Below are 25,248 nucleotides of genomic sequence, written 5' to 3'. Positions count from 1 at the left end.
TTTTAAATGTTAACGACAAATTAACCAAGGTATCTTAAAGTACGTTTTGGAAAAAAATTACTTCATGTTTTTAAATGTTATTTTAATATTATCCAAAAATGTATAAATACGATATATTGATAAAATAAACCCAATAAATAAGCCCACTCAAACTGCCACAAAATGAACAAAAAATTTCCCCAATCAACAGGAAGTGACCCCAAATGCCTTAAAATCAACAGCGGATGTTCCAAAATGTACAGGAAGTGACCCAAAACAAACAGGAAGTTTCCCCTAAGTTGAACAAGAAAGTCTCATTGCCTGTCAATGAGAAAAATAGACGTCCAACTCATTTCGACTGGGAGGACTGGCTGCGAATGCTCACCTTTCAGTGCCGTTGACGACGCTAGTCGTCCGATCCAGTTGGAATTTGATTGGACGTTGAGTGTCTTCAATGCCATAATGACTTAAAAGAATGCGCTATAAAGTGCTAAACGGGCAAACTAGCTATTGTTGGAGCCAAGGTATGTTTTTTGGCGTGACCGGTCGCCATTTGATTTGGTGTTTACGCGTGACGAGCTAGATGAAGGCTACAGGGGGTTAGGATGTAGGTCACGGGCGGGCGGGCAGGCGATTGCGCTGTGGCCAATCCGCCGCCATGCATAATTTAGCTGGCCAGATGACTCAATAATAGATGGGATCACAGAGAAAGCCAAAGATCCCCCTTTGTCGTGGGCGGAGCCAAAGGGAGGGGGGCGGGGCCGTAGGAGTAGGGGGCTCTCATGTTAACTTGTTCACGTCTTGATCTCGCGGCGAGGTGTCTGGGTTGTGACGGCGCCCCGCTAAAGTGACGCCCACAATTAGCGTCAAAAAAAGCCAGCGCAAGCGCAACCTTAATTGTTATCATCATTTATCCAACATGGACTTTTGGGTTCAGTAACTTTCTGAAGAATTGTGTGGCAATGGAATTTATAAATACATATTAGGGCTGTCAAACGATTAAAATTTTTAATCTTTATTCATCGCAATTCAATGCATCTCTAAAATATGCCTTATTTTTCTGTAAATTATTGTTGGAATGGAAAGATAAGACACAAGATGGATATATACATTCAACATACGGTACATAAGTACTGTATTTGTTTATTAAAACAATAAATCAACAAGATGGCATTAACGTTAACATTCTGTTAAAGCGATCCATGGATAGAAAGACTTGTAGCTCTTAAAAGATAAATGCTAGTACAAGTTATAGAAATTTTATATTAAAACCCCTCTTAATGTTTTCGTTTTAATAAAATTTGTAAAATTTCCAAACAAAAAATAAACTAGTAGCCCGCCATTGTTGATGTCAATAATTACACAATGCTCATGGGTGCTGAAGCCCATAAAATCAGTCACACCCAAGCGCCAGCAGAGGGCGATAAAACTCCAAAAAACACAAGTAACAAGTTGGCATTGCACTGTGCTGTCATTTTAATCTATTTGAGCGGGGCATGTGCGTTAATTGCGTCAAATATTTTAACTTCATTCATTAAAAACATTAATTACCGCCTGTTAACGCGGTAATTTTGACAGCCCTAATATATATATTAGGGCTGTCAAACGATTACAAATTTTAATCGAGTTAATCACAGCTTAAAAATTAATTAATCTTAATTAATCACAATTCAAACCGTCTCTAAAATATGCCTTATTTTTCTGGTTCTACTGGTTGTACCCTCAAGTACACTTATTCGTTGTACACACAAGTACAAGTTAGAATAGGTACAGCACATCTAGAACAATTACACATACTTGTAGTCAGAGGCGTCGCGTCCCATTAGGCAAACCAGGCAATTGCCTAGGGCCCCCAGCCAGCAGGGGCCCCCAGAGGACCAACAGATTTAGCGCACGCAGCTTTACTGCACTGTCGCAGCGACAAGTGTAGGGAGTGTTTCAATACCATGGAATCATTTGGCAGATTATCTAATGATTCTGTTATCAATCCCAATCAGCACTAACTATGTCACGTAGATTATACATGTTTAAGAAAGTCCAATCAGCTATTAATACCACATGATTGTTTAAAGAGTGACTCACTAAACTCTCTGGAAAGTCCTTGCCGAGTTGTTTTACGTTGATTTTCACAGGCCAACTCGTTACTCGTAACTACTAAAAGAAATGGGGATTTTCCAAAAAAGTCTATTAATGGGTCTATTGTATTCCTCGTTGAATACTCTATGAGAAAAATGCAACATATACGCATCTAAAATAATCCTAAACCATTTTATTAGCAATTTCAATACTCCTTTTAGCAAGGTTCCTTGGGTATGCGTAAGGTGCACATTTCAAGCAGAGGACGGCCACCTGTTAAAAAGTGTGCGTCCATGAACGAATGTAAGTACATCCATATGAGTCAATGTACAGTGCTAGTTTTCACCACTTTTATGGCCAAGATGGACCGCACGTGCATGCAGCGCACACTCGCACCCCCTCACCTTTGAGTTCATTATACTGCGCAAGTATGTATGTGTGTCACGTGACTCAAAAGGGCCCCATTTTGCTCGTTGCCTGGGGCCCCCGGGGACCCTTGTTACGCCTCTGCTTGTAGTACATGTAAACGCAAGAAGATGTGCATTTAGTACAAGTACATGCTGGTAAACGTACTTGACATGTAAGTACACGGAGGTACACAAAATTATATGACAAGTACACGTTGATAAAGTACTTGTAGATGAAGTACACATATCTGTATTGAAAATAAATGCAAGTACACGCACAGGTAGTACAAGGACACGCAAGTACAGGTACCGTACTTGTACTACGTCAGTGCTTCTCAATTATTTTCTGTTACGCCCCCCCCAAGGAAGACGTAAATGTTTCGCACCCCCCCAAACTCTCTGCCGCCACTGTAAATAGTATCATTTGTCTATAAAATTACTATGATAAATACGCCTCCGCCTAACATTGTGTCCTTTTTTATTTCTAATAAAGAAAAAAAGGAACATGGATCAACTTATAATAAAGTATAACTTTATTAACATTGTTTTGTTTGTAACAGAGAAGACTTGACGCGCATCAATTTGCCTGAATTTTTAAAAAAAGTCACATCCAAACTGTAAAAAATACACTCAAGGTACATTTTTGACCATTTGATACAGAAAAATAAAATGTAATAAAATCAGTAAATAATAACAAATTAAAATTGATTTGAAACATTCACTCATGAGGACAATATGCCAAAAAACTTGACCAAAAAAACAAAACTGAATAAAAGAAAAAAAGAGTGTCCTTGGACAGAAGGACAGTTTTCATTTTTGCTGCTCACAGTATTACCTCCTTTGCAATGGTGTGGAGTTATTTTGCAATGAGCATGCTAACAATGCTCACTGGTTTACTGATATAACACTGACAAAGCAGGACGATTGTTGGCAATATTCGGCACGTTTTCGCTGAAAAACAATCAAACGACTTACCAATGAGATTGGGGTCTAACGTCTTTAAGTGGCGTCTTAATTGATTTGTCTTCTGGCTGTCCGCTATAATTATTTTTAGACACAGTAAACAGTGGTCTTTCCTCATCACCCACTGTATAAAAAGGCCAAGCTAAAAGGCAAACGGCACGAAAAAAGCGCATTCTCGGCGATCCCAAGCCTTCTCGGGCGGCGACGTGAGAACCGGACAAGACATTGGGTCACTACGTGAGTGAGTCCGGTCGGAAAACGGCTTTCGAAAACGGCGGCGGCACACTGCTCTTCATATCTGTTTTCTGTGTGTGCTGAGTGCTCTTCCTTAGTTCAAAAATACTGAGCGCACTCTGAAAATGAAAGCGCCACTGCCACCCACTGAGTGGATGTGCAAAAACACTTTATTCCAGTACGGAAAAAAAAAAGCATGTACCCCGAGGTCACATGCGCCCCCCCGGCATCGCTCTGCGCCCCCCCAGGGGGGCGCACCCCACTATTTGAGAAGTACTGTACTACGTGAACAAACGTTCAGTGGAACTGGATCGGACAAATAGCGCCATCAGTGAGAGTTAACGAGTTGAGAAGGAAGTGAGCTCACCGGACGTGAAGAGGACGATGGACTTGAGGCAGGAGTACTCAGCTGTGTCCACCTGGAGCGCCTTGAGCTTCTCCACCTGCTCCTGGAAGACGCGGATGTGGTCCATGAAGGCTACCACGCGCTCGGCCGACATAGGCGAGGCGTGTAGGCCGGCCGCCGCCAGCAGGGGCGCCACGTGCAGCGGCATGGAGCACTGCGCCGCATTCAAGACGAACAGTTCACTCCACGACATGCGCAGCAGCGCCACCTAAAGATCAACCGGCGACGTCCGTTATTATTTGTGGACAAAATTCAGCACAGCTTTTATTGTCTATCTACCGCCCGGTTATTTTATAATTGGCACATGTAAAAATCATGTTTTTCATCGAGACATCGAGAACCAAAAGTGGTATTTGCCATGTGGCTTTTTTTTTTTTTTTTTGCTATGTGGCATTTTTTTGGGGGGGTATATGGCATTTTTGCAGGCCATGCACATCCATGCCATTGACGGCTATTCACGTCCAAATTTTCCATTCATTTTAAATGGCAGAAAAACGTGTGGCTGTGATTTTTGACTAAACCTTTAACATCAAAGCGCATTGACATTCAACTGGCACCCAAGGCAGGCTATGCCATTGACGTCTGTGGGTGTCCAAATTTTCGATTCATTTTGAATGGCAGAAAAACGCGTGGTTGTGATTTTTGACCATGCGCTGTAATGTAAAGTAAGGTAAAGTGTCTATTTTTCCACCTACCAAAACAAAAAATGCCACATGTCAAAATACATTTTGCCACATAGCAAAATGTTACAAGCCGCCGTCAGCGGCATTGATTTAGTCTTTCCATATCCTGTTTTATTTTGGTAGGTTACTTTGTGTTCACTTAAGTCAGCTTTGTCTTCCTCCCCTAATCACCTGAGTGCCGACACCTGTTCTCCATTAGCTGTACTCCTTAAATACTCCTCTTGTTTGTTGCCATTTGCCAGTGCGTTTTCAATGTTTTGGAGATCAGTAGGCCATCACGTCACCACTGTCATTCAAGATAAGTTTTTGCCATTGCCTGTTTTGTGTTGTACTTTGAAGCCTGTTTTACATTTCCTTTTTGTGAATTAAATACTTTTTGGACATTGCAATCCTCTCTGCTCGTGCATTTGAGTTCAGCCGTGTGTGCCCCGCCGTGACAGCAAAAAAAAAAAAAAAAAAAGCCACATGGCAAAAAACATTTTGTCACAAGGCAAAAATTTTTTTAAAAAATGCCACATGGCAATTACCACTTTTCGTTCTCGGCCCTGCTTTTTATTTTATTTTATTTTTTAAAAATTAATTTATTTGAAAAAAAAAAACTTTTTTTTAATGGAACAAAATACAATGAAATAAAATTGTTAAAATACATTTAAAAAAGTAATATTTCATGTCCCCCCCCTTTTTTTGGTTTTTATTTACAGAAACAATTTTAAAAAATAAAACAATTTAATAATTTTAATTTAATTAAAACTAGTATAAATTTACTCAAATCAATTTCATTTATATAATTCATTTTCAATATTCATTTATTTAATTATTATCTCTATTAAAAAAAATCAGAATAAAAAAACATCAAGCCCCTTTTTTGATTTAAAAAGATATATACGTATTTAATATTTTTATATATACAAAAAGTAAAAAAATATTATATTCTACTATATTATTATAATATATTTGAAATTTATATCATTCTCAAAATATAATTTTATTAATTATTTTTTTATTTAAACAAATCTTCAATTACAATAATCCTTTTTTGATTAAAAAAATTGATTTATTATATTTAAAATGTAAAAAAGGGGGCTAAAATGTAAACATTGTCATATATTCATCTATTTATTAAATTAGAAATATTTAAATTGAACAAATATCAGTAAATATTCTCATTTGTATTTTTTATTTATTTTCTAAAAAATATTTATTATTTAACTTGACATATTTCTAGTTAAAATGCAAATCCCAGTGCAAATAACATGTGATTTATCAGCAAACAAATTTCTGAACATGAAAATAATATTTGGGCACGAACTCACCTGATCCATAAGCTGCAGGTCCGGAAAGAAGGGGATGTTCTTGGCCCACTCCACGGCGCTGAAGAGGAGCCGGGCGGCCAACTCGCAGATGTTCTCGATGCCCATCAGGTTGTTGCCCTGCATGCACTGGGCACCGTAGCGCCCGGCGGGGTAGGGCTCGGCGCGCAGCAATAGCGAGATGAAGCCCGACAGGTACGGCTGCCCGTTGTACGCCTCGCCGCCGTTGCTCAGGTACTGTCCCGGGCTGCTCTGCGAGTTAGACGTGCGCCCGCGTTGCACGGCTGAAGGACACAAACAAAAATAGGGGCGTCGTCAAAGAAGAGTTTAACACCCTGAAAAGAATTGGACGTCCAGTGCAGTCACTGGCAGCCAATCATGATGATACACGAAGGCATAGAGGTGTTATTTAAATATTGAAATACTACTTTCCAATGTTATTCAGGAGCATAACTCGAGTTAATTTCTGTTTATATATTCATTTGAAATTAAACAGGTTAACAGGAATGCTCCAAAATCAACAGGAAGTGACTCAAAAAAAAAATGCTTCAAAATGAACAGACGTGACCCAGAAATGTCTAAAAATTAATAGGTGGTGAGCCAACATCAAAAGGAAATTCCTCAAAATTAATAGTGACCCAATACAAATAGAAAGTGACTTGGATGTACCCCAAAATCAACGGGATGTGATCCGTAAATGTTCCACAACATAGACTTCATTACCTATTGACGTGACACTGCGTCATTCTTTGCGTCACGCCTTATCAGAGAGGGCCCAGAGACGGCACATGCTCAAGTCGGATTTAAGCTTGGATTTAATTACGATTGGATTTAACTATGAAAGTTGTACCGGAAGGATTGTCTAAGGAGTGATTTGTTGGAGGATTCAAGGTAAATATTATATTTTTCGTACCATGCAGTCATGATTGAAGCATTAATTTTCTTCTTTGTTTACACATGGAGGTGGATCATTTTCGTAACTGACTAGCCTCATAGTTGGCAATACTTACGCAAAATAAATGCTACCTGCACATTTTTTTTTTTACTTTTAACCAAGAATCCAGACTGTTTTACGTCCATATCTATAAAAAATGTAGGGATTTAAGCATTTCTTCACAAGAATTTTCGCCAGAAAAGCTCTGTTTACGTCAGGCGGCCGCTAGCCTCATTCGCTAACAGAGTAGCATTGCACTTGGACATATACGTATATGTAAAATAAATGTTAACTGCACGGTTTCTTTGCTTTTAACCAAGAATCGAGACTGTTTTACGTCCAAATCTATGAAGAATTCGGGGATTTAAGCATTTCTTCACAAGAATTTGCGCCAGAAAAGCTCTGTTTACGTCAGACGGCCACTAGCCTCATTCGCTAACAGAGTACCAATGTACTTCGCCATATATACTTAAAATAAACGCTAACTGCATGATTTCTCTGCTTTTAACCACGAATCGAGACTGCTTTACGTCCAAATCTATGAAGAATTTGGGGATTTAAGCATTTATTCACAAGAATTTGCGCCAGAAAAGCTCTGTTTACGTCAGGCGGCCGCTAGCCTCATTCGCTAACAGAGTAGCATTGTACTTCGACATATATACGTAAAATAAACGCTAACTGCACGGTTTCTCTGCTTTTAACCAAGAATCGAGACTGTTTTACGTCCGTATTTATAAAGATTTCAGGAATTTAAGCATTTATTCATAAGAATTTTCGCCAGAAAATTTACGTCATTTGGCCACTAGCCTCATTCGCTAAAAGTATATAGTGTATTATGATAATAAAGGGCTATTCTATCTTATAATAAGTTGTGATTGTATATAGAATTTATTAATAAACTATTTACATATTATTTATAATGGGTTCTGCATGTTTTCCTCAAGTGTTAAGTTTCTGATGTTATATTGAGTGATTTATTCGCTGTTGAAAACTTGCAGTAAACAAACAAACAAACAAAAAAATGAAGTTGCTATTTTGGTCAAAAACTTATATGAGAAGTTAAATATTGCTATTGAGCTTGAAATATAGGTGATTATCTCTGCATTTGGCGATTTTTGTGCATCTAGTGTAAAATCTGAGACATTTATAGCCATTTTAAGTTGGGTTATACTAGGCAAGGCAATTTTATTTATATAGCACAATTCAACACAAGGCAATTCAAAGTGCTTTACATCACATGAAGATCATAAAAATCACATTAAAATCAAAAGAACGTAAAAAACAACAACTAAGACAATCGAAATAGGAAATAAAATTATACATAAAAATTGCATTGAATCACGAATAGAATAAAAAATATAAAATAAAAAAAAACAAATACTAATACTACTGCTAATAATTGAAATCAGCAATCGAGATAAGAATAGAAAGCAAATAGAATCAAATATGTGGACAGTTATGGATATGCAGTGCTAAACAAAAGCGTTTTTAGCACTGATTTAAAGGAGCTAACAGTTTGAGCATACTTCAGACCTTCAGGTAACTTGTTCCAGAGGTGACTGAATGCTGCCTCACCCTGCTTGGTTCTTGTTCTTGGAACATACTGGAGACCGGTTCCGGACGACCTTAGGGGTCTAGAAGTTTCATAGGAATCTAACAAATCAAGCATACATTTTGGTCCAAGGCCATTAAGTGTTTTGTAGTATTTTATAGTCCATCCTTTGACTCACTGGAAGCCATTGTAACGATTTCAAAACCGGTGTAACGTGGTCCAGTTTCCTTGTATTTGTGAGGACTGTGGCTGCAGCATTCTGTACTAGCTGCAGCTTCCTGGCAGATTTTTTAACAAGACCTGTAAATATACCGTTGCAATAGTCCAATCTGCTGAAAATGAATGCATGCATAAGTTTTTCCATGTCTTGTTGCGTCAGAAGCCCCTTAATTCTGGCTATATTTTTTAGGTGGTAATAAGCAGATTTAGTGACAGACTTTAGATGGCTATCAAATTTTAAGTCTGAGTCAGTAATTACGCCAAGGTTTCTGACTTGATTTGTAGCTGTAAGTGACATTGTGCTAAGGTGCCTGCTTATCTTTGACCTTTCCTTTTTTGGCCCAAAAATGATCACTTCTGTCTTCTCCACATTCAACTGGAGAAAATTATGGCACATCCATTCATTGATTTGATGAATGCATTTACTCAGGGAGACTAAGGGACTATAATCTTGTGGAGACAGAGAAATGTAGAGTTGTGTGTCATCTGTATAGGTGTGATAGGAGATGTCATACTTTTCTATAATCTGAGCTAGGGGAAGCATATAGATGTTAAATAAGAGTGGTCCAAGAATTGACCCTTGAGGGACTCCGCACGTGAATTTGCTTCGTTCTGACTGATGGTTTCCGATTGACACAAAGGAATTCCTATCATGTAAATAAGATGTCAACCACTGTAGAACAGTGTCAGTAAGCCCGACCCACTGTTCCAATCTGCTGAGTAGTATGTTGTGATCAACCGTGTCGAATGCGGCGCTAAGATCCAATAGTAGCAGAACAGATGATTTGCCTGCATCGGTATTCCGACGAATATCTTTTAAGACTTTGATAAGCACAGTCTCGGTGCTAACATATACTCGGTAGTGTTGTATCGGTCGCGAACGATTCGTTCTTTTTGAACGAATTGTTTTGGTGAACGAGACCGAACTAATCATCATCTGCACTGATTCGTTCTATGAAGGTAGTGCTTGTTCGCTGCGTGGGAGGGCGTTGAGCAAGCGGCAGCGTCTTCTGACATCGCACACGACCAATCAGACGCCAGCCTCATCGCGGGCAGGGGAGGGACCGGAAACAGAATCAGGGCGTTTGTCACTCACGTCCACGTGTGGCCAATAAGCAGCCAGCGTGCAGGCAGGGGGGCAAGACTGAGTTTTGTCACTTCCCGTTCAGTGATTCGGTCCTCCGGTTCCTGACCTAGCTTGCTGCTAACTTGATTTTCCAGTAATGACTATGCGGTGAATGAATCAGAAAATGAAAGGAAATGACTTTGTCACATATTTGTTAACGTGGAGCCTATCAAATGCTGCTCAAACAGACAAAAACACCACACAAATCTAGCGAGCATTGTTTAGAGTAGTACTTTTCTCAACAAACTCGTGACTGCCTATGACGACATACTATCAAATTTACAGTAATTTAAAACACGGGTAGCTATGAGGCAAGCAAAAGCTGAGCTGCGGTCGCGTGACGGCAGTGAAGCGGGCAGAGAACTGTCACTATATGGAGGCTTCATGGCAGCGATATTTACCTCATATGTGCACAGAAAAAAATATTTAGTATGATCACCATAATACTGATTTGCAATGAAACTGTATATACATGTCAATTTTTTCCCGAGTGTTTTATTTATTTTTTTTTCGTGTCAGCGTGTCGTGTGTTGGTTGGTTTGACAAATTATGTCAATCCGTCCATCATGTGCTACTCAAGCGCCCAAAACAACGCACGCAGACACGGGAGATGTCGCAATATGTCTACATTTTTCTTAACAGACTAATGAGAGTAGAAAGGCGACATCGTAAAGAGCTGACAATTATTTCTCGTCAGCATTTGACGATCTGAGATGCGGGGACGACAGGGGAGCTGACCGGATTATTTTATTTATTAATACCAGTGCAAAAAAACAATATGATCACCATAATACTGATTTGCAATGAAACTGTATATACATGTAATTTTTTTCCGAGTGTTTTTTTTTTTTTTTCTTCGTGTCAGGTGTTGGTTGGTTTGACAAATTATGTCAATCCGTCCATCATGTGCTACTCAAGCGCCCAAAAAACAAAGCACGCGGACACGGGAGATGTCGCAATATGTCTACATTTTTCTTAACAGACTAATGAGAGTAGAAAGGCGACATCGTAAAGAGCAAACAATTATTTCTCGTCAGCATTTGACGATCTGAGATGCGGGGACGACAGGGGAGCTGACCGGATTATTTTATTAATACCAGTGCAAAAATTCAACACGATCATCTTAATACTAAAAAACAAAAATACAACAGAGCGAGATGTAAATATGATGTGTTGGTCGTTCCATATTCAGAAATTAAACTTTCGATGTATTTTTATTTTCGTGACAGCAAACATGCTGTATATGTGATTGTATGTGTGATCAAGAACCTGCTAAAGAAAGTCCGTGCGCCCCCGCCCCCTACTCCCCTCACAAAAGGAAAATGTTTAACCGTGTCCTAAATCGAAATGCAAGCACGAGCCATGACTTTGAGCCCATAGAACTAGGACAGACGACGCGGAAGTTCTCCCTCGCTTTTGCAGCAGCAGGAGGGAGACGAGGCTGTCTGTGAAAGCAGAATGATACCGCCTGTCACTCATTTCTGAAACTACGACGAGTGGTCAATGTGGAAGAGAGGGAGGGACCAAGCAATGTCACTTCCCGTTCAGTTATACTGCGAAGCGGTCTTTGGTGATTCGTTCGGCAACGTCACTTCCCGTTCAGTAACCGAACGATTCGTTTGGGCGGGGAGGGAGATGAGGGGGGCGAACGATTCGTTGAACGATTTGTTTGAACGAATCTTTTTACTGAACGAACCGGAATGGATTCGTTTGCTCAAGTGAACGACAAATCTCGTCACTAATACTCGGTACTAACATATAAAAAATAATTAAACGGGATTTTATAAGGGAATGACTTTGAATCTTTTGATGCCGCTACTCATATATGGTTACGGTAGATGCCTGTTTTGGTTTTAGGTCGGTAGCAGGTTTGGTTTTGAAAATAGGCCCCCTACGAATCGGCCCCGTTTCCCATGTCATGTCAATAGGTTATGAAGTCCATGTCCAAAATTAACACTAGTTACCTCGAAATATCCAAATATTAATAGGATTTGAGCCAAAATGAACAAAAAGTGACATGACGTCCCTCTAAATTAAAAGGGACCCAATATGAAAAGAAAGTGACCTGGACATGGCCCAAAATCAACAGGAAGTGATCTAGGAATGCCCCAAAATCAACAGGAAGTGGCCCGCAAATGCTTCAAAATTAACACAAGTAGCCCAGAAATGTCAAAATATTAATAGAATTTGAGCCCAAAATTATTGGTGACCCAGTTTCAATAGAAGGAGACCTGGCTATCTTTAAAATCAACAGGGAGAGATCCAGAAATGCAGGAAACAACTCAAAATCAACAGGATGTGACCTTCTGTCAACAGGAAGTGACCCGGAAATACCCCAACATACACAGGCAGTGATTGGAAATGCCTCAAAATTAACAGCTTTATATAAACAAGAAGTGACCAAGAAATGCCCCAAAATTAACAGCGGATGACCTTGAAATGTCCTACAATCAACAGGAAGTGACCTGGAAATGCCTCAAAATCAACAGGATGTGACCTCACATCAACAGAAGTGGCCCAGAAATCCCCCAAAATCAACAGGAAGTGACCTAAAAATTGCCCCAAAATTAACAGCGGATGACCTTGAAATGCCCTAAAATCAACAGGAATTTACCCGGAAATGCCTGAAAATCAACAGGATGTGACCTCATATCAACAAGAAGTGACCCAAAAATCCCCCAAAATCAACAGGAAGTGACCTAAAAATGCCCCAAAATTGACAGCGGATGACCTTGAAATACCCTAAAATCAACAGGAAGTGCGCAGGGAATGCCCCAAATCAACAGCAGTTGACCTTGAAATGCCCCATAATCAAAAGGAAGTAAAAAAAAAATAAATCCCCAAAAATCAACAGGATGTGACCGTAATTAATAGTAAATGACCTGGAAATGCCCTGGAAATGCCCCAAAATCATTGGCGGAGTTTGACTTTTGGGGCAGTGGGGGGCACAACATGTTGATGACCTCGAAACGCAGTGTCAGCCAAAACAAAAAAAAACAACTTACAAGAATATTTATAATGATAAGAGTTTTTTTTTGTTCATTCTTGAGGTGAATTTTAAATCAGGCTGCTTAGGACAGCTATAGACCCTACCCACCGACGTCACAAAATCACATGCTCGCTGTATGGTTCCGCCCACTTGTCCGTCATTTTGTGTCTGTATTATCAATGGTCTCAATCGATCGAGCAATTTATAATGCATTTCATGGAAGACCCGGTGCTTTCGGATGCCGTAAACTCACTTGATGCGTTGCATAAAAGGCGTTATGTGGAAAAGCTTCAGTTTATCCATTCGCCAGATCCATATTTGATGCCTAAATCGATGTTTTTCGACCCGCTGTCTCCGCCGTATTTGCCTGACATCTGCTAGCTACCCTGAACTGTACAACTATCTTGTCCACACAAAATCAGCCTATTCTCACGAAAGTTTGAAAAACTTTAAGAGCTTGGAGGCTTATAAATACTTGGTTGCCGGTTGGGTGAAACAGGTCCTCGTCCACGAAAATTCGGCAGGAATCTATCTTGTGCTCGGAAAGGTGAGTTACGAAATTTTCAATTCAAAATCTTTTGTTATTGCTAACATCCACTGTCAAGTCTAATGTATTTCATGTCGTTTGTCAATGGAGTTAGGGCTTTTAATGTTTATATGGTTTAGCGATAGCACTCTCACTCCATACATACGTGTATGTTGTCGGCGATTAGCCTAGCAATGATCTTAATTGTGGTTGTCAGCCCAAAACCCTCTAAATATATATTAAATGCATCTTACCAGATATAAAATGACTACTACATAATCTGTGGTAATCGTTTGGAGCCCAGTTTTCTCGTCGAATTGCAGCAGCCCATCTCGCTCTCTTCTCTCCGGGTCTCTCGGAATCCGGTAGAACTTCAAGTCTCTCCGTCTTCTCCGTCTATCTTCTCTGTTATTGCAACCGACCGCCACACACGCCTTCACCATTTTGATTATTAATGTTAACGAGCAGAAAAACACGTCGTAAATAGAAGGAATGTACGTAGCCGTAACAGGGAAACATGATGTGTTGACGGACAATTGGGTGGCACCAGTCAGGAGGAAGGAGTTGTGACGTCACGTGGGTAGGGTCTATACCTTTCGCCAAGATCGTCACCCATTGAATATGGTACGCCCACCGGTGTCGTTCCAATGTAGTTACCCCAGTCAAAAATTGTATCCCCTGGGCAGAGCCATATGGAGGTAGATTTGTGTCTTTATTATTCAATCCAAAAAAAAGTTGCTTCAATTAAAAGAAAAGTTGCTTCAATCAAAATATATATTTTCAATCTGAAAAAAGTCGCTTCAATTAAAAAAAAAAAGGGTTTAATTGCAAAAATAAATTTCTAAATGCAAAAAAATGCATGTGAAAGCCATTTTTCTTTGAATTTTTTTTTTTATTGGGGTCAAGTTTTTTTTTTTTTGATTGAAGCAACTTTTATGATTGAAGTAATGTTGAGTTGTGTTTGGGCCACATTTTGGCTAGGACGTTTTTGTCTTCAATCAAAAAATAAGTTGCGTCATACAAAAAATATATTTTCAAAAGAAAAATCACTTCAATCAAAAAAAGAAAAAATTCAATCATAGAAAACGTTTTTGAATAAGAAAAAATATTTGAGATTGAAAGATTTGCATTTGATCAACTTAATTTTTCATTGAAAAAGTTTTATTTGATTGAAGCAATCCTTTTTGTGTTTGGGCCATATTATGGGTAGAACATTTGTGTATAAATCATTCAATCCCCCAAAAAGTTACTTCAATCAAAAAAAATGTTTTCAATCAAGAAAAACAAAATCATTGGAAAAATAAAATTGCCCTCCCCTATTTTTTTTTAAAAATTATATGCAAAGCAAATGATCGTTTAACGTCACATGATCCGTTCGAAAAATAATTTTGACCCATTATAAAAATTTATTTTTTTGTTCATTTCATTCATTTTTGTTGCAGTTTCATTGCTTTACAACTTTTTTTTATATATATAGGAAAGTCAATTTCATGCAATGACACTTCTCGGGCACCAGGGGGGCCTGGCCCCCCCTTAAAATTCGCTAATGCCCAAAATCAACAGGACGTGACCGAGAAGTGCCCTCTCAAATGTCCCCCCCCACCCCCGATTTTATAGGAAATTAGTGTTCAGAAAGTGTTTTTCCCGATAAAATAAGAGTCTTTGTCTAAAATGACGTCTATGTCTAAAAGTCTAAAAATGACGCCCATTGAATGAGCAAACTCCGACGCCGAGCGTCGACGACGACGATGGCGGCAAGTGTCGGGAAGACACCTGTCGGTCAGTCTCGTGTTACACAAACGGCACACGGGGGGTGTCGCAGCTGCGCAAAGTCAACGCGGCAGCCGTGATCTTTAAACTTCTCGGAAGGAGAACTTTCCTACCGGCCTTCCGGGAAATCAAAACAGAGGACGTCTCAGAGGGCAAGTCGATACTGTATATGAAAATATAACTCTTTGAGCAGTATTAACGATGATAGACGCAGTGGGGGACTTGGCAATTTTGGGGCCTAAGGCGAACATATCCAGGGGCCAGGGGTTAAAAAGGTGAGGAGGACATATGTTCCGGTACACTAGGGCTGTCCTAAACGACAAATTTTCTCCTGATTAGTCAGCCGACTAGTTTTACGATTAATCGACTAATCTAATAATTTTCTTTAAATTTTTTTTTTTTTTTTTACTAATTTAGCAATGACATTTTTGTTGACGCTTATTAATTCACAAAACTATTTTGGAACACTTAAATTCTTCACTAAAGTACAAATAATCATGTAAATAACAATAATTCATCACAAATAAACAATGAGGTTAAATGCTGATAGCATTTACTCGTGCAAAAGAATGGAAAGTAAACAGATTCAGAACACTGACTTTGCCTTTCCAACATTATTCATTATTTTTAATTATTAAAAAAAAATTCTAGCGATATTATTATGGGCCAGGGGTTAAAAAGGGGAGAAGGGTGTGGCGGAAATATGGTGGAGGAAATATGTTGTGGTACACTAGGTCTGTCCTAAACGACAAATTTTCTCCTGATTAGTCAGCCGACTAGTTTTATGATTAATCGACTAATCTAATAATTGTCTTTTTTTTTTTTTTACCAATTTAGCAATGAAATTTTTGTTGATGCTTCTTAATTCACAAAACTGTTTTGGAACACTTAAAATTCTTTACTAAAATACAAATAATCATGTAAATAACAATAATTAATCACAAATAAACAATGAGGTTAAATGCTGATAGCATTTACTAGTGCAAAACAATGGAAAGTAAACAGATTCAGAACACTGACTTTACCTTTTCAACATTATTCATTATTTTTAATTATCTGTTGAGGTAATTATCGAGGGTTGATTGATTGAATATTTGTTTGATTGATTGAATATTTGCTTGTGCTCATATATACCATAAATAATACATATTGCCATATTTTTCTTATTATTCCAGAATCTCACAGTGGGTCCATAGCGCACACACACACCAAAAAAAAAAAAAAAAAAAAAAAAAAAAGAATACCGTACATACCGAGACTTAATAATAAAGTGACTTGAAAGAAAAAAAAAAAAAAAAAAAGAAAAATATATTATTATTATTATAATATTATTATTATATATATTGACATAACCAGTAAATGATTATTGCTTGCTATACTAGGTTGTAGTATAATTTTTAAGTGTTACAAAGAGTAAAGAGGGTCGGGATGACAACTGCCTTGCTTCATGGCCGCATCATTGCGTAACTAGACCTTCCGAGACATCTTCAGCACCTGGCGTCTGGACTTTCGTCTAGACCTTCGAGGACAATTTTCCATTCGAGGACATCTTCCATGGCCGCAGCATTGCATAAATGAAGTGTCTGGGTCATTTTGACCATTTTTTACATGTGCCTTTGCTTACATACGTGTACTTAGTTAGTTCCACCTACATTCTCACACATAGCCAACCAAAATCACATGGGTGTCTCCAGCTTGCTCCCCCCTCCCTCAGGGCGGCACCCATTTGTGTTAGGACAAACCCCTAAATAAAAATAGCAAGGAGGGTTTTTCTTTAGATCAATTTTGGTGACTATACAGCGTAATCTAGCATTTCGCTGTCTAGTCACTCTTTTGCTCCCCTTGGCCAAGAAAACTGAGTGTCTTCTCTCCTTATTTTTGGGTAATTTTACAAATGTCTACCTAAGGGTCTATTTTTGAACTTGACATTATCAAAAAAAATTCTAGCAATATTATTATAGAATACTACTACGGAAAATAGTAGTATAATAATTATAATCATTATTCATTGCCAATCATATTTGTCATGAAGAGTGTTATTTGAAAGCTATTCTTAGTGTAGAATCTGTATTATGTTGGATTTACTCAACATATTATAATATTAATTCTGAAGTATGTGGGATTAACTCCAGAAATCATTATTTATATGACGAACATGACGTGCTTTTGCTGTTAACCAGCTGTTGAGTGTTATTGTATGACTGATTGGAACTGTACTACATTGTTTCGCCACAGGGTGTGCTGTCGTGTATTTTATGTTCGGGTGAAGAAGAAGAAATTTAAAAGAGGCATTAGAGGCCTGTTCTCAACTTCTCCCTCACTGCTCTTTGGCTCTCATGTACCCCTTTCCCACTGGCCAAAAAACCCGTGTCAACCCACTAACAATCGGCTTTTGGTGGCAGTGAAAAAGGTGCAGCGACCCGCCAATCAACCCGCGTTAAAACCACCTCGGCTCTGATCGTCTTGCAGTGTGAGAGCAAAACCCTGGGTTAACAGTCAACACCCTAATCTACGTGGTGACGTAGGCTCTTACGTGATGCGTCATAACAACGTGCCAGTCGCCTCCCATTTAACACGCCCCACAACCGTAGTATCGTCGATGCTAACAACAAAGCTAGTAGAAGAGGAAGAATTCACGTTGCCTACGTTGCCTCAGCACAAGCAGAGTGTTGATCCTTTGCCGCATTTTGAGGGCAGTAAAAAGCATGAAAACGGAGAACACAAACGGAAAGGAAGCTTACATGTTGCCCTGCATTGTTTACTTCCTTGATCTGAATGAATTGTCGACGCGCATTTTAGCGTGGTGATGTCACGTAACCTAAGGTAGGGGTGGGGGGTTAGACGGGTGGGAAAAAAAAAAAAACTCGGCTTTTTTTTTGTCAATGAGAAAGGTGCCAAATGCCAATTGCTAGTGGGTTGCATCGGCTTGGAAAAAACGCGCGTTGACCCACTAGTTTCAGTGGGAAAAGGGCAATGGAGAGCACGTTTGCTCATGTGTTCGAAATAAAAGATAGCCGACGTGCAAAGTAGCAAGTTAGCTGTAAAAATAGCGAGCTTAGTGGCGTGAAAACCGCGGGAGGGCTAAGTGAAGCTAACGAAAAGCTAAGCGGAGCTCAGCGATGCTAAACGGCGCTAAATGAAGCTAAGCGACTGATACTCTGTCCGTCGTCGTGGAACAGTCCATTTTAGTGCGTGTGTATTTGGGGGGGTGATAATATAAATGCAGCATTCAAATGGCTTTCTTTTTTGATTTGTTATTTGTTTGTTTGGTATGCTGACATAATTATACATGACGAATAGTTGGGGGTGCTGCTGGCTCCAGTGGCCCAAGCCCTTGCTCGTTGGGGCAAGGGCAGCTGGTTGGGGGCCCAAGGCGATTGTCTACTTCGCCTGAATAGTAGATCTGCCTATGGATAGACGTCCAATCGTGTGGCATCAAATTATTCTCCTACTGTCAATTGAAACGGGTTTGTCACTAGTAAATGTCGAATCCATTGGAAGTGGGGGGGATGGCAGCGGATGAAGGTTTCTCCCGCTTTAAATGGACTGGACGTCTATCACCGTCAATGGCAGCCAACGAGTTAAAAAAAAGAACAAGCCACGAGCGGGTGTCACAGACGCAGACAGACAGGAGCAAAGCATCGCGTGCCCGACTGTAGCGTCGGCGGTCTCTCAGACGTTGATGAGGCACTCGGTGAATGAATTAGTAAAGCTGACGGTGATTCACGCGAGGCTCACATGCACTCCAGCCACGTTTGACGGCAAACACACAAAACGCGGCTATTTTTAAACTCTCGCTAGCAAGACACGCGTCTGCCGTTTCTTGTCAAGTCTACACAAATGTGCTAGAGTTGGACAACCAGTAAGTCGAAATGGTAAACAATAGGGCAAAAACAATAAAAGCAGTGTTATTTAAAAAAAAATATTTTAAAAAAATGTTGAGACATTTGCTGTGATTAAAGACTTACAGTTGTATGAAAAAGTATCTGAACGTTTTGGAATTTCTCACATTTCTGCATAAAATCACCATCAAATGTGATCTACTCAAAATCACACAGATGAAAAAAGAGTGTCTGCTTTAAGTCAAACCACCCAAACATTTACAGGCTTTCATATTTAAATCAGGATAGCATGCAAACAATGGTAAAAGGCGAAAAAATAAGTAAGAGAACCCTCTTCCTAAGGAGACTTAAAGAGCAATTGAAACCATTTTTTACCAAACAATTTAAGTCAGGTGTGTGCCCAATCACTGAGGAGTGGTTTAAAGCTGCCCTGCCCACTATAAAACACACACCTGGTAAGAAATGTCTTGATGAGAAGCATTGTCTGATTTGCATCATTGCTCGGTCAAAAGAGCCTAGAGTCTGAAGACCTACGATCAAGGATTGTTAATTTGTATAAAGCTGGGAAAGGATACAAAACTGTCTCCAAAAGTTTGGATGTTTATCAATCGACAGTCAGAGAAGTTGTCTACAAATGCAGAGAATCGCTTCTCTCCCAAAGAGTGGCTGTCCATTAAGGATGACGCCAAGAGTTCAGCGCAGAATACTCAGAGAGGTAAAAAAAAAAAAGAATCCAAGAGTGTCTGCTAAAGACTTACAGAAATCACTGTCACATTCCAATATCTCTGTGCACACATCACCTATATGTAAAACTATGGCCAAGAGTAATGTTCATGAGAGGACCCCACAGAGGAAGCCACTGCTGTCTAAAAAAATGAAAAACGTTGTTTGTTTAATGTTCGCAAAAAGGCACTTGGACACTCTGCAGAAGTTTTGGCAAAATATTTTGTGGACTGATGAAACCAAAGTTGAATTGTTTGGGAGTAACACACAACGTCATGTGTGGAGGAAAAATGGAACAGCTCACCAACATCATCACCTTATCTACACCGTGAAGTATGGTGAAGGGAGCATCATGATTTGGGGCTGTTTTGCTTCCTCGGGGCCTGGTTGCAATCATTAATTGAAGAATGAATTCAAAGGTTTTGCAGGATAAGCAGAGGCCGTCTGTCTTGTTGCAGCATGCATCCTCTTTTTAGCTTTATCTGTCTAGTAATGATCCAAAACACAGAATTAAACTCAAGTCAAAGTCAAGACTTGAACCCCATTAAGATGCTGTGGCATGACCTAAAGACATCCCAGGAATCTGACTGAACCACAGCAGTTTTGTAGAGAAGAATGGGCCAAGATTAGTTTTGATCGATGTGCCAGACTAATCTGCAGCTACAGGAAGCGTCTGGTTGAAGTTATTGCTGCCGAAGGGGGGGGGGGGGGGGGGGGCACAAAATATTAAATGTGTTGGTTCACTTACTTAATTTTACCCCTTCTGTCATTGTTTGCATACTATTCTCAATAAAATATGAAAACCTATAAATGTTTGGGAGGTTATAGTGAAAGCAGACACTGTTTTTGAATCTGTATGATTTTGATTTTTGTTCACAAAATGTGATGTTAATAATAAGAATTTAAAAAAATATATATACATGTAAAATGTTTGACAACAGAGTATAAAGGTCCCGATATAGTATTATGCACAATATTTTTTTTGTTTGCAAAAAATTATGTTAATTATGTTAAAAACTAACATTTTTTAAAATGGCTGACTATAATGTATAAAAGTCCCTATGTAGTATGATGTACAGTGTTTTAGTTTACTAAAAATGATATTAATGGTGTTAAAAATAAATATATTTAAAATGGTTGACTATGCATTACAAAAGCCCATTTGTAGTATTATGTAGTTTTTGTTAACAAAAAATGATGTTAATAATGTTGAAAAATATATATATTTGCAATGGTTGACTATACAAACAGTCCATTTGTAATATTATGTACAGTACTTTTTGTGAACGAAGAAATTATGTTCATAATGTTCATGTTTTTTAATGGTTGGCTATCGAGTATAAAAATCCACATGTACAGTACATTTTCTTAACTAAAAATGACATTAAGATTAGGTTCCAAAAAATATATATTTAAAATGGTCGACTATAGAGTACAAAGGTCCCTTGTAGTATTCTATGCAGTATTTTTTGGAGGGACAGCGAGAACAAAAAATGGTATTATAATCGATTTTTTTGCCATGTGGCAAAATGGATTTATCCATGTGGCATTTTTTCTTTTCCATGTGGCATTTTTTTTGCCACGTGGCAAAAATGGATTTTGCCATGTGGCATTTTTTTTGCCATGTAGCAAAATGGATTTTGGTATGTGGCTTTTTTTTGGGGCGTATGGCAAAATTGCAGGCCATGCACGTCAATGCCATTGACGTCTATGCACGTCCAAATTTTCCATTCATATTAAATGGCGGAAAAACATGTGCGGCTGTGATTTTCTACCCCCCCAAAAAAGCCACAAACCAAAATCCATTTATCCACACCACATGCCAAAAAAATGTCAAAATGCATTTCGCACATCCAAATTAATGCCACATGGACAAGTCAATTTTGCTACATGGCAAAAAACTGCAACATGTCAAAATGCATTTTGCGCCTTGCAAAAAAAATACCACATGGCAAAATCCATTTTTGCAGACGACAAAAAAATGCCACATCGGGAAAAAAAATGCCACATGGCAAATACCACTGCCCTGCTGATTTTTTGCTAACAAAAATTGATGTTAATAATACTTATAAAAATACCAAAATATTTGAAATGGTGGACAATAGAGTATAAAAATCCATATGTGATATTATGTACAGTATTTTCTGTTAAGTTGCTTTTTTGTATATACATATATATATATATATATACACATATATATATTAGGGCTGTCAAAATTAACGCATTAACGCGCGGTAATTAATTTTTTAAATTAATCACGTTAAAATATTTGACGCAATTAACGCACATGTCCCGCTCAGACAGTATTCTGCCTTTAGGTACGTTTTACAGCAAGGCTTTTTGTGCTGTCTAACAGCGAACTCTTGTGGTCGCTTTGCGACATGGTTTATTGTTTTCTTACCAGTTCAATATGGCTGCACGACGTCTCTGTTGTGCTTATATGATCCTTGGACAAGATTTGTCCGTAAGTATGGTTGTTGTAAAGAATGTACATATTATGTTAATAAGCGAAATGTTATATTTTTTGTATGAGACGCTTTTTGTTTATGTTTAGTGAACCTGTATAGCGTGCTAAGTTAACGTTGTTGCTAATGCAATGCTTGTGTACTTTTTTTTTTGTAGTTTTACGACGGTCTAAAGAGGACAATGGTTTGAGGCCATTTTATTAATAAATCAGATGAAAAAGGAAGAACTCTGATTATTAAGGCGTCGTTCACTAGCTGTCTAGCTTTGGAAAAAGTAGACGCTTCGGAGTGAGGACAGCATAGACAGATTTAAATGACAGTAGAGTGAAATGCCCACTACAGTCCTTATGTACCGTATATATCCATCTTGTGTCTTATCTTTCCATTCCAACAATTTGTTTTACAGAATATATATATAATTCACAGAAAAAAATGGCATATTTTATAGATGGTTTGAATTGCAATTAATTGCGATTAATTAATTTTTAAGCTGTAATTAACTCGATTAAAAATTTTAATCGTTTGTCAGCCCTAATATATATATATATATATATATATATATATATATATATATATATATATATATATATATATATATATATATATATATATATATATAAATTATTATAATGTAAATTATTTGTTTTTGTTTTTATTTGTCAAAGTATAATGACTGCTCATGTGGGATAATTTCTGTGTTTTGTGGCATTCTCGAAACACTTCCTGTTCATTTTTGGGTCACTTTTTGATATTTTTGCCTTCCTGTTAAATATGGGGCAATTCCAGGAGGTTTTTTGATGTAATTTTTTTTTTCTTTTGTCAAAAATAACCACCACCCACAGTAGATACGGCACAAAAACTCTTAGTGTGATAGCTGTGGGGGAGACCCCCCTTCGCCCCCCTTTGACGACGGCGCTCCCCAATTTGGACTCCGGACCCGACTGGGTGCGCTGTGAATGTTTTAGTTTTGCTTGACCTATATTCCGCCACGCCGTTGGCTCAATATGGGTCACGCCAGGCGACGTCCCGCCGCGCCGCCTCAATTTGACTTTTAGCTAGCGGGCTCGACGCATTTCCACATCGATCGTCAGCGATAATTCCGGTCGAGTCGTTGATTTTTTTGTTGTTTTTTTTCCATGTGGGTTTTCCAAGAAGTAACAAGCATCCAAAGAGCTAAACATTAACTTCCTTGTTTAAACAAAGGGGGAAAAAAAGAGTAGGAAAAAAAAAGGCCTGAGGCCGAGAGCTCGCTCTGGTCACATTGAAATGTCAAGTGTGAGCCAATCAAACGACAGAAACCTGCTGACTCTCGGCGGCCAATGGAAGCGCGGTTGAGTAGCGCTAACTTGACTTGACTCTGCACTTCATAACACTGTAACACACATTGGCTGTCATTTACAGTCCAAATTGGACGTCTAGCACTCCCGCTTCAACTGGATTGGACGGTCCAATCCATTTGAAGTGGGAGGGTCGGTAGCGAATGAACAGCTATCACCTTCCCGCTTCAAATGGATTGGACGTTTTCTAGTTGTAAACTCATTTATAATCATGGCAGAAGCATGAGAACACCTGTGTTTGCCCCTAGCAAAATGGCCTCCGGGCAGCCATGTTGGTAGGGGCGAAGTTCACATCAAAGTCAATGCATTGACAGGCAAAATGAAGTCACAACTGGCTTATTTCTTGAAAAATCAATGGCAAAGCATTGGCTATTGATGGCGCGCCAATCTGTTTCCACCCTGCTCCTGCTTGCTGCTATCTTCGTCAGTCTAGCTTTTTTTGTATTTCCTCTGTGGATCAACCGTGCTGGTCTCTCATACGAAAATGGATCTGATTAGTTGACAAGATTTTTTCAACAAGACACGGTGCATGCGATGTTGGTACATCACGGCGCATCACTAGCTGCCACATGGTCAACATGTATATGGCGTAAATTAATGCTTAAGTACACAGCAAACACGTAAACAGCGAGAGAGCAGCTAACATGGTAGGATGTGTCCGATGTGAGCTTTTCTACATGTCCGTCCATGATCAAACGTAAGTAAATAGTCCTTTTTTTTTAAAGAAAGTTTGTTGTGTTTACTTTGTAATAGCGGTATTCGCGGCTATTTTGAGCACAAGAACGGTGAGGAACGCAGTATAAGATTCAGAGCCGGAAAGCTGTTCTTGTACACCGGGGTCCCCAAACTTTTTCCTGTGAGGGCCACATAACTTCTCTGATGAGGGTCAGTTTGTAACAGAAAATGTATGACGATTACAGGAGTGCCTACATGTCAAAATTTATTGTTTTTCAGAATGCCACAATCAAATAAGCCTTTCTGAATTCTTCACGGAACAAAAGTAAATAAAATAAAAATAATAAGAATAATATAATATATAGGGCTGTCAAAATTATCGCGTTAACGGGCGGTAATTAATTTTTTAAATTAATCGCGTTAAAATATTTGACAAAATTAACGCACATGCCCCTGTCAAACAAATTAAAATGACAGCACAGTGTCATGTCCACTTGTTACATGTGTTTTTTGGTGTTTTGTCACCCTCTGCTGGCGCTTGTGTGCGACTGATTTTATGGTTTTCAGCACCATGAGCATCGTGTAATTATTGACATCAACAATGGCGAGCTACTAGTTTATTTTTCGATTGAAAATTTTACACATTTTATTAAAACGAAAACATTAAGAGGGGTTTAAATATAAAATTTCTATAACTAGTACTAACATTTATCTTTTAAGAACTACAAGTCTTTCTATCCGTGGATCCCTTTCACAGAAAGAATGTTAATAATGTTAATGCCATCTTGTTGACTTATTGTTATAATAAACAAATACAGTACTTATGTACAGTATGTTGAATGTATATATCCTTCTTGTGTCTTATCTTTCCATTCCAACGATAATTTACAGAAAAATATGGCATATTTTATAGATGGTTTGAATTGCAATTAATTGATTTTTAAGCTGTGATTAACTCGATTAAAAATTGTAGTCGTTTGACAGCCCATAATATAATATAATATAATATAATATAATATAATATAATATAAT

General features: G+C 38.6%; 1 protein-coding gene across 1 annotated transcript in view; it reads right to left on the bottom strand.

Moving 5' to 3' along the window:
- nr2f5 (nuclear receptor subfamily 2, group F, member 5) overlaps positions 1 to 25,248 on the bottom strand; it is a 52,491-nt gene that overhangs the window by 10,994 nt on the left and 16,249 nt on the right. Inside the window, exons 2-3 of the mRNA XM_057833245.1 lie at positions 6,062 to 6,342; positions 4,027 to 4,273 (exon numbers count right to left, since the gene is read on the bottom strand). Of these exons, the coding sequence (XP_057689228.1) occupies positions 4,027 to 4,273; positions 6,062 to 6,342 (528 nt within the window). The remainder of the gene's footprint in view (positions 1 to 4,026; positions 4,274 to 6,061; positions 6,343 to 25,248) is intronic.

The sequence above is a fragment of the Corythoichthys intestinalis genome, chromosome 4, assembly GCF_030265065.1.
Source record: "Corythoichthys intestinalis isolate RoL2023-P3 chromosome 4, ASM3026506v1, whole genome shotgun sequence".
NCBI lineage: Eukaryota > Metazoa > Chordata > Actinopteri > Syngnathiformes > Syngnathidae > Corythoichthys > Corythoichthys intestinalis.
Note: the sequence above shows the minus strand (reverse complement) of the source record. Positions and strands in the feature narration are given on the sequence as shown.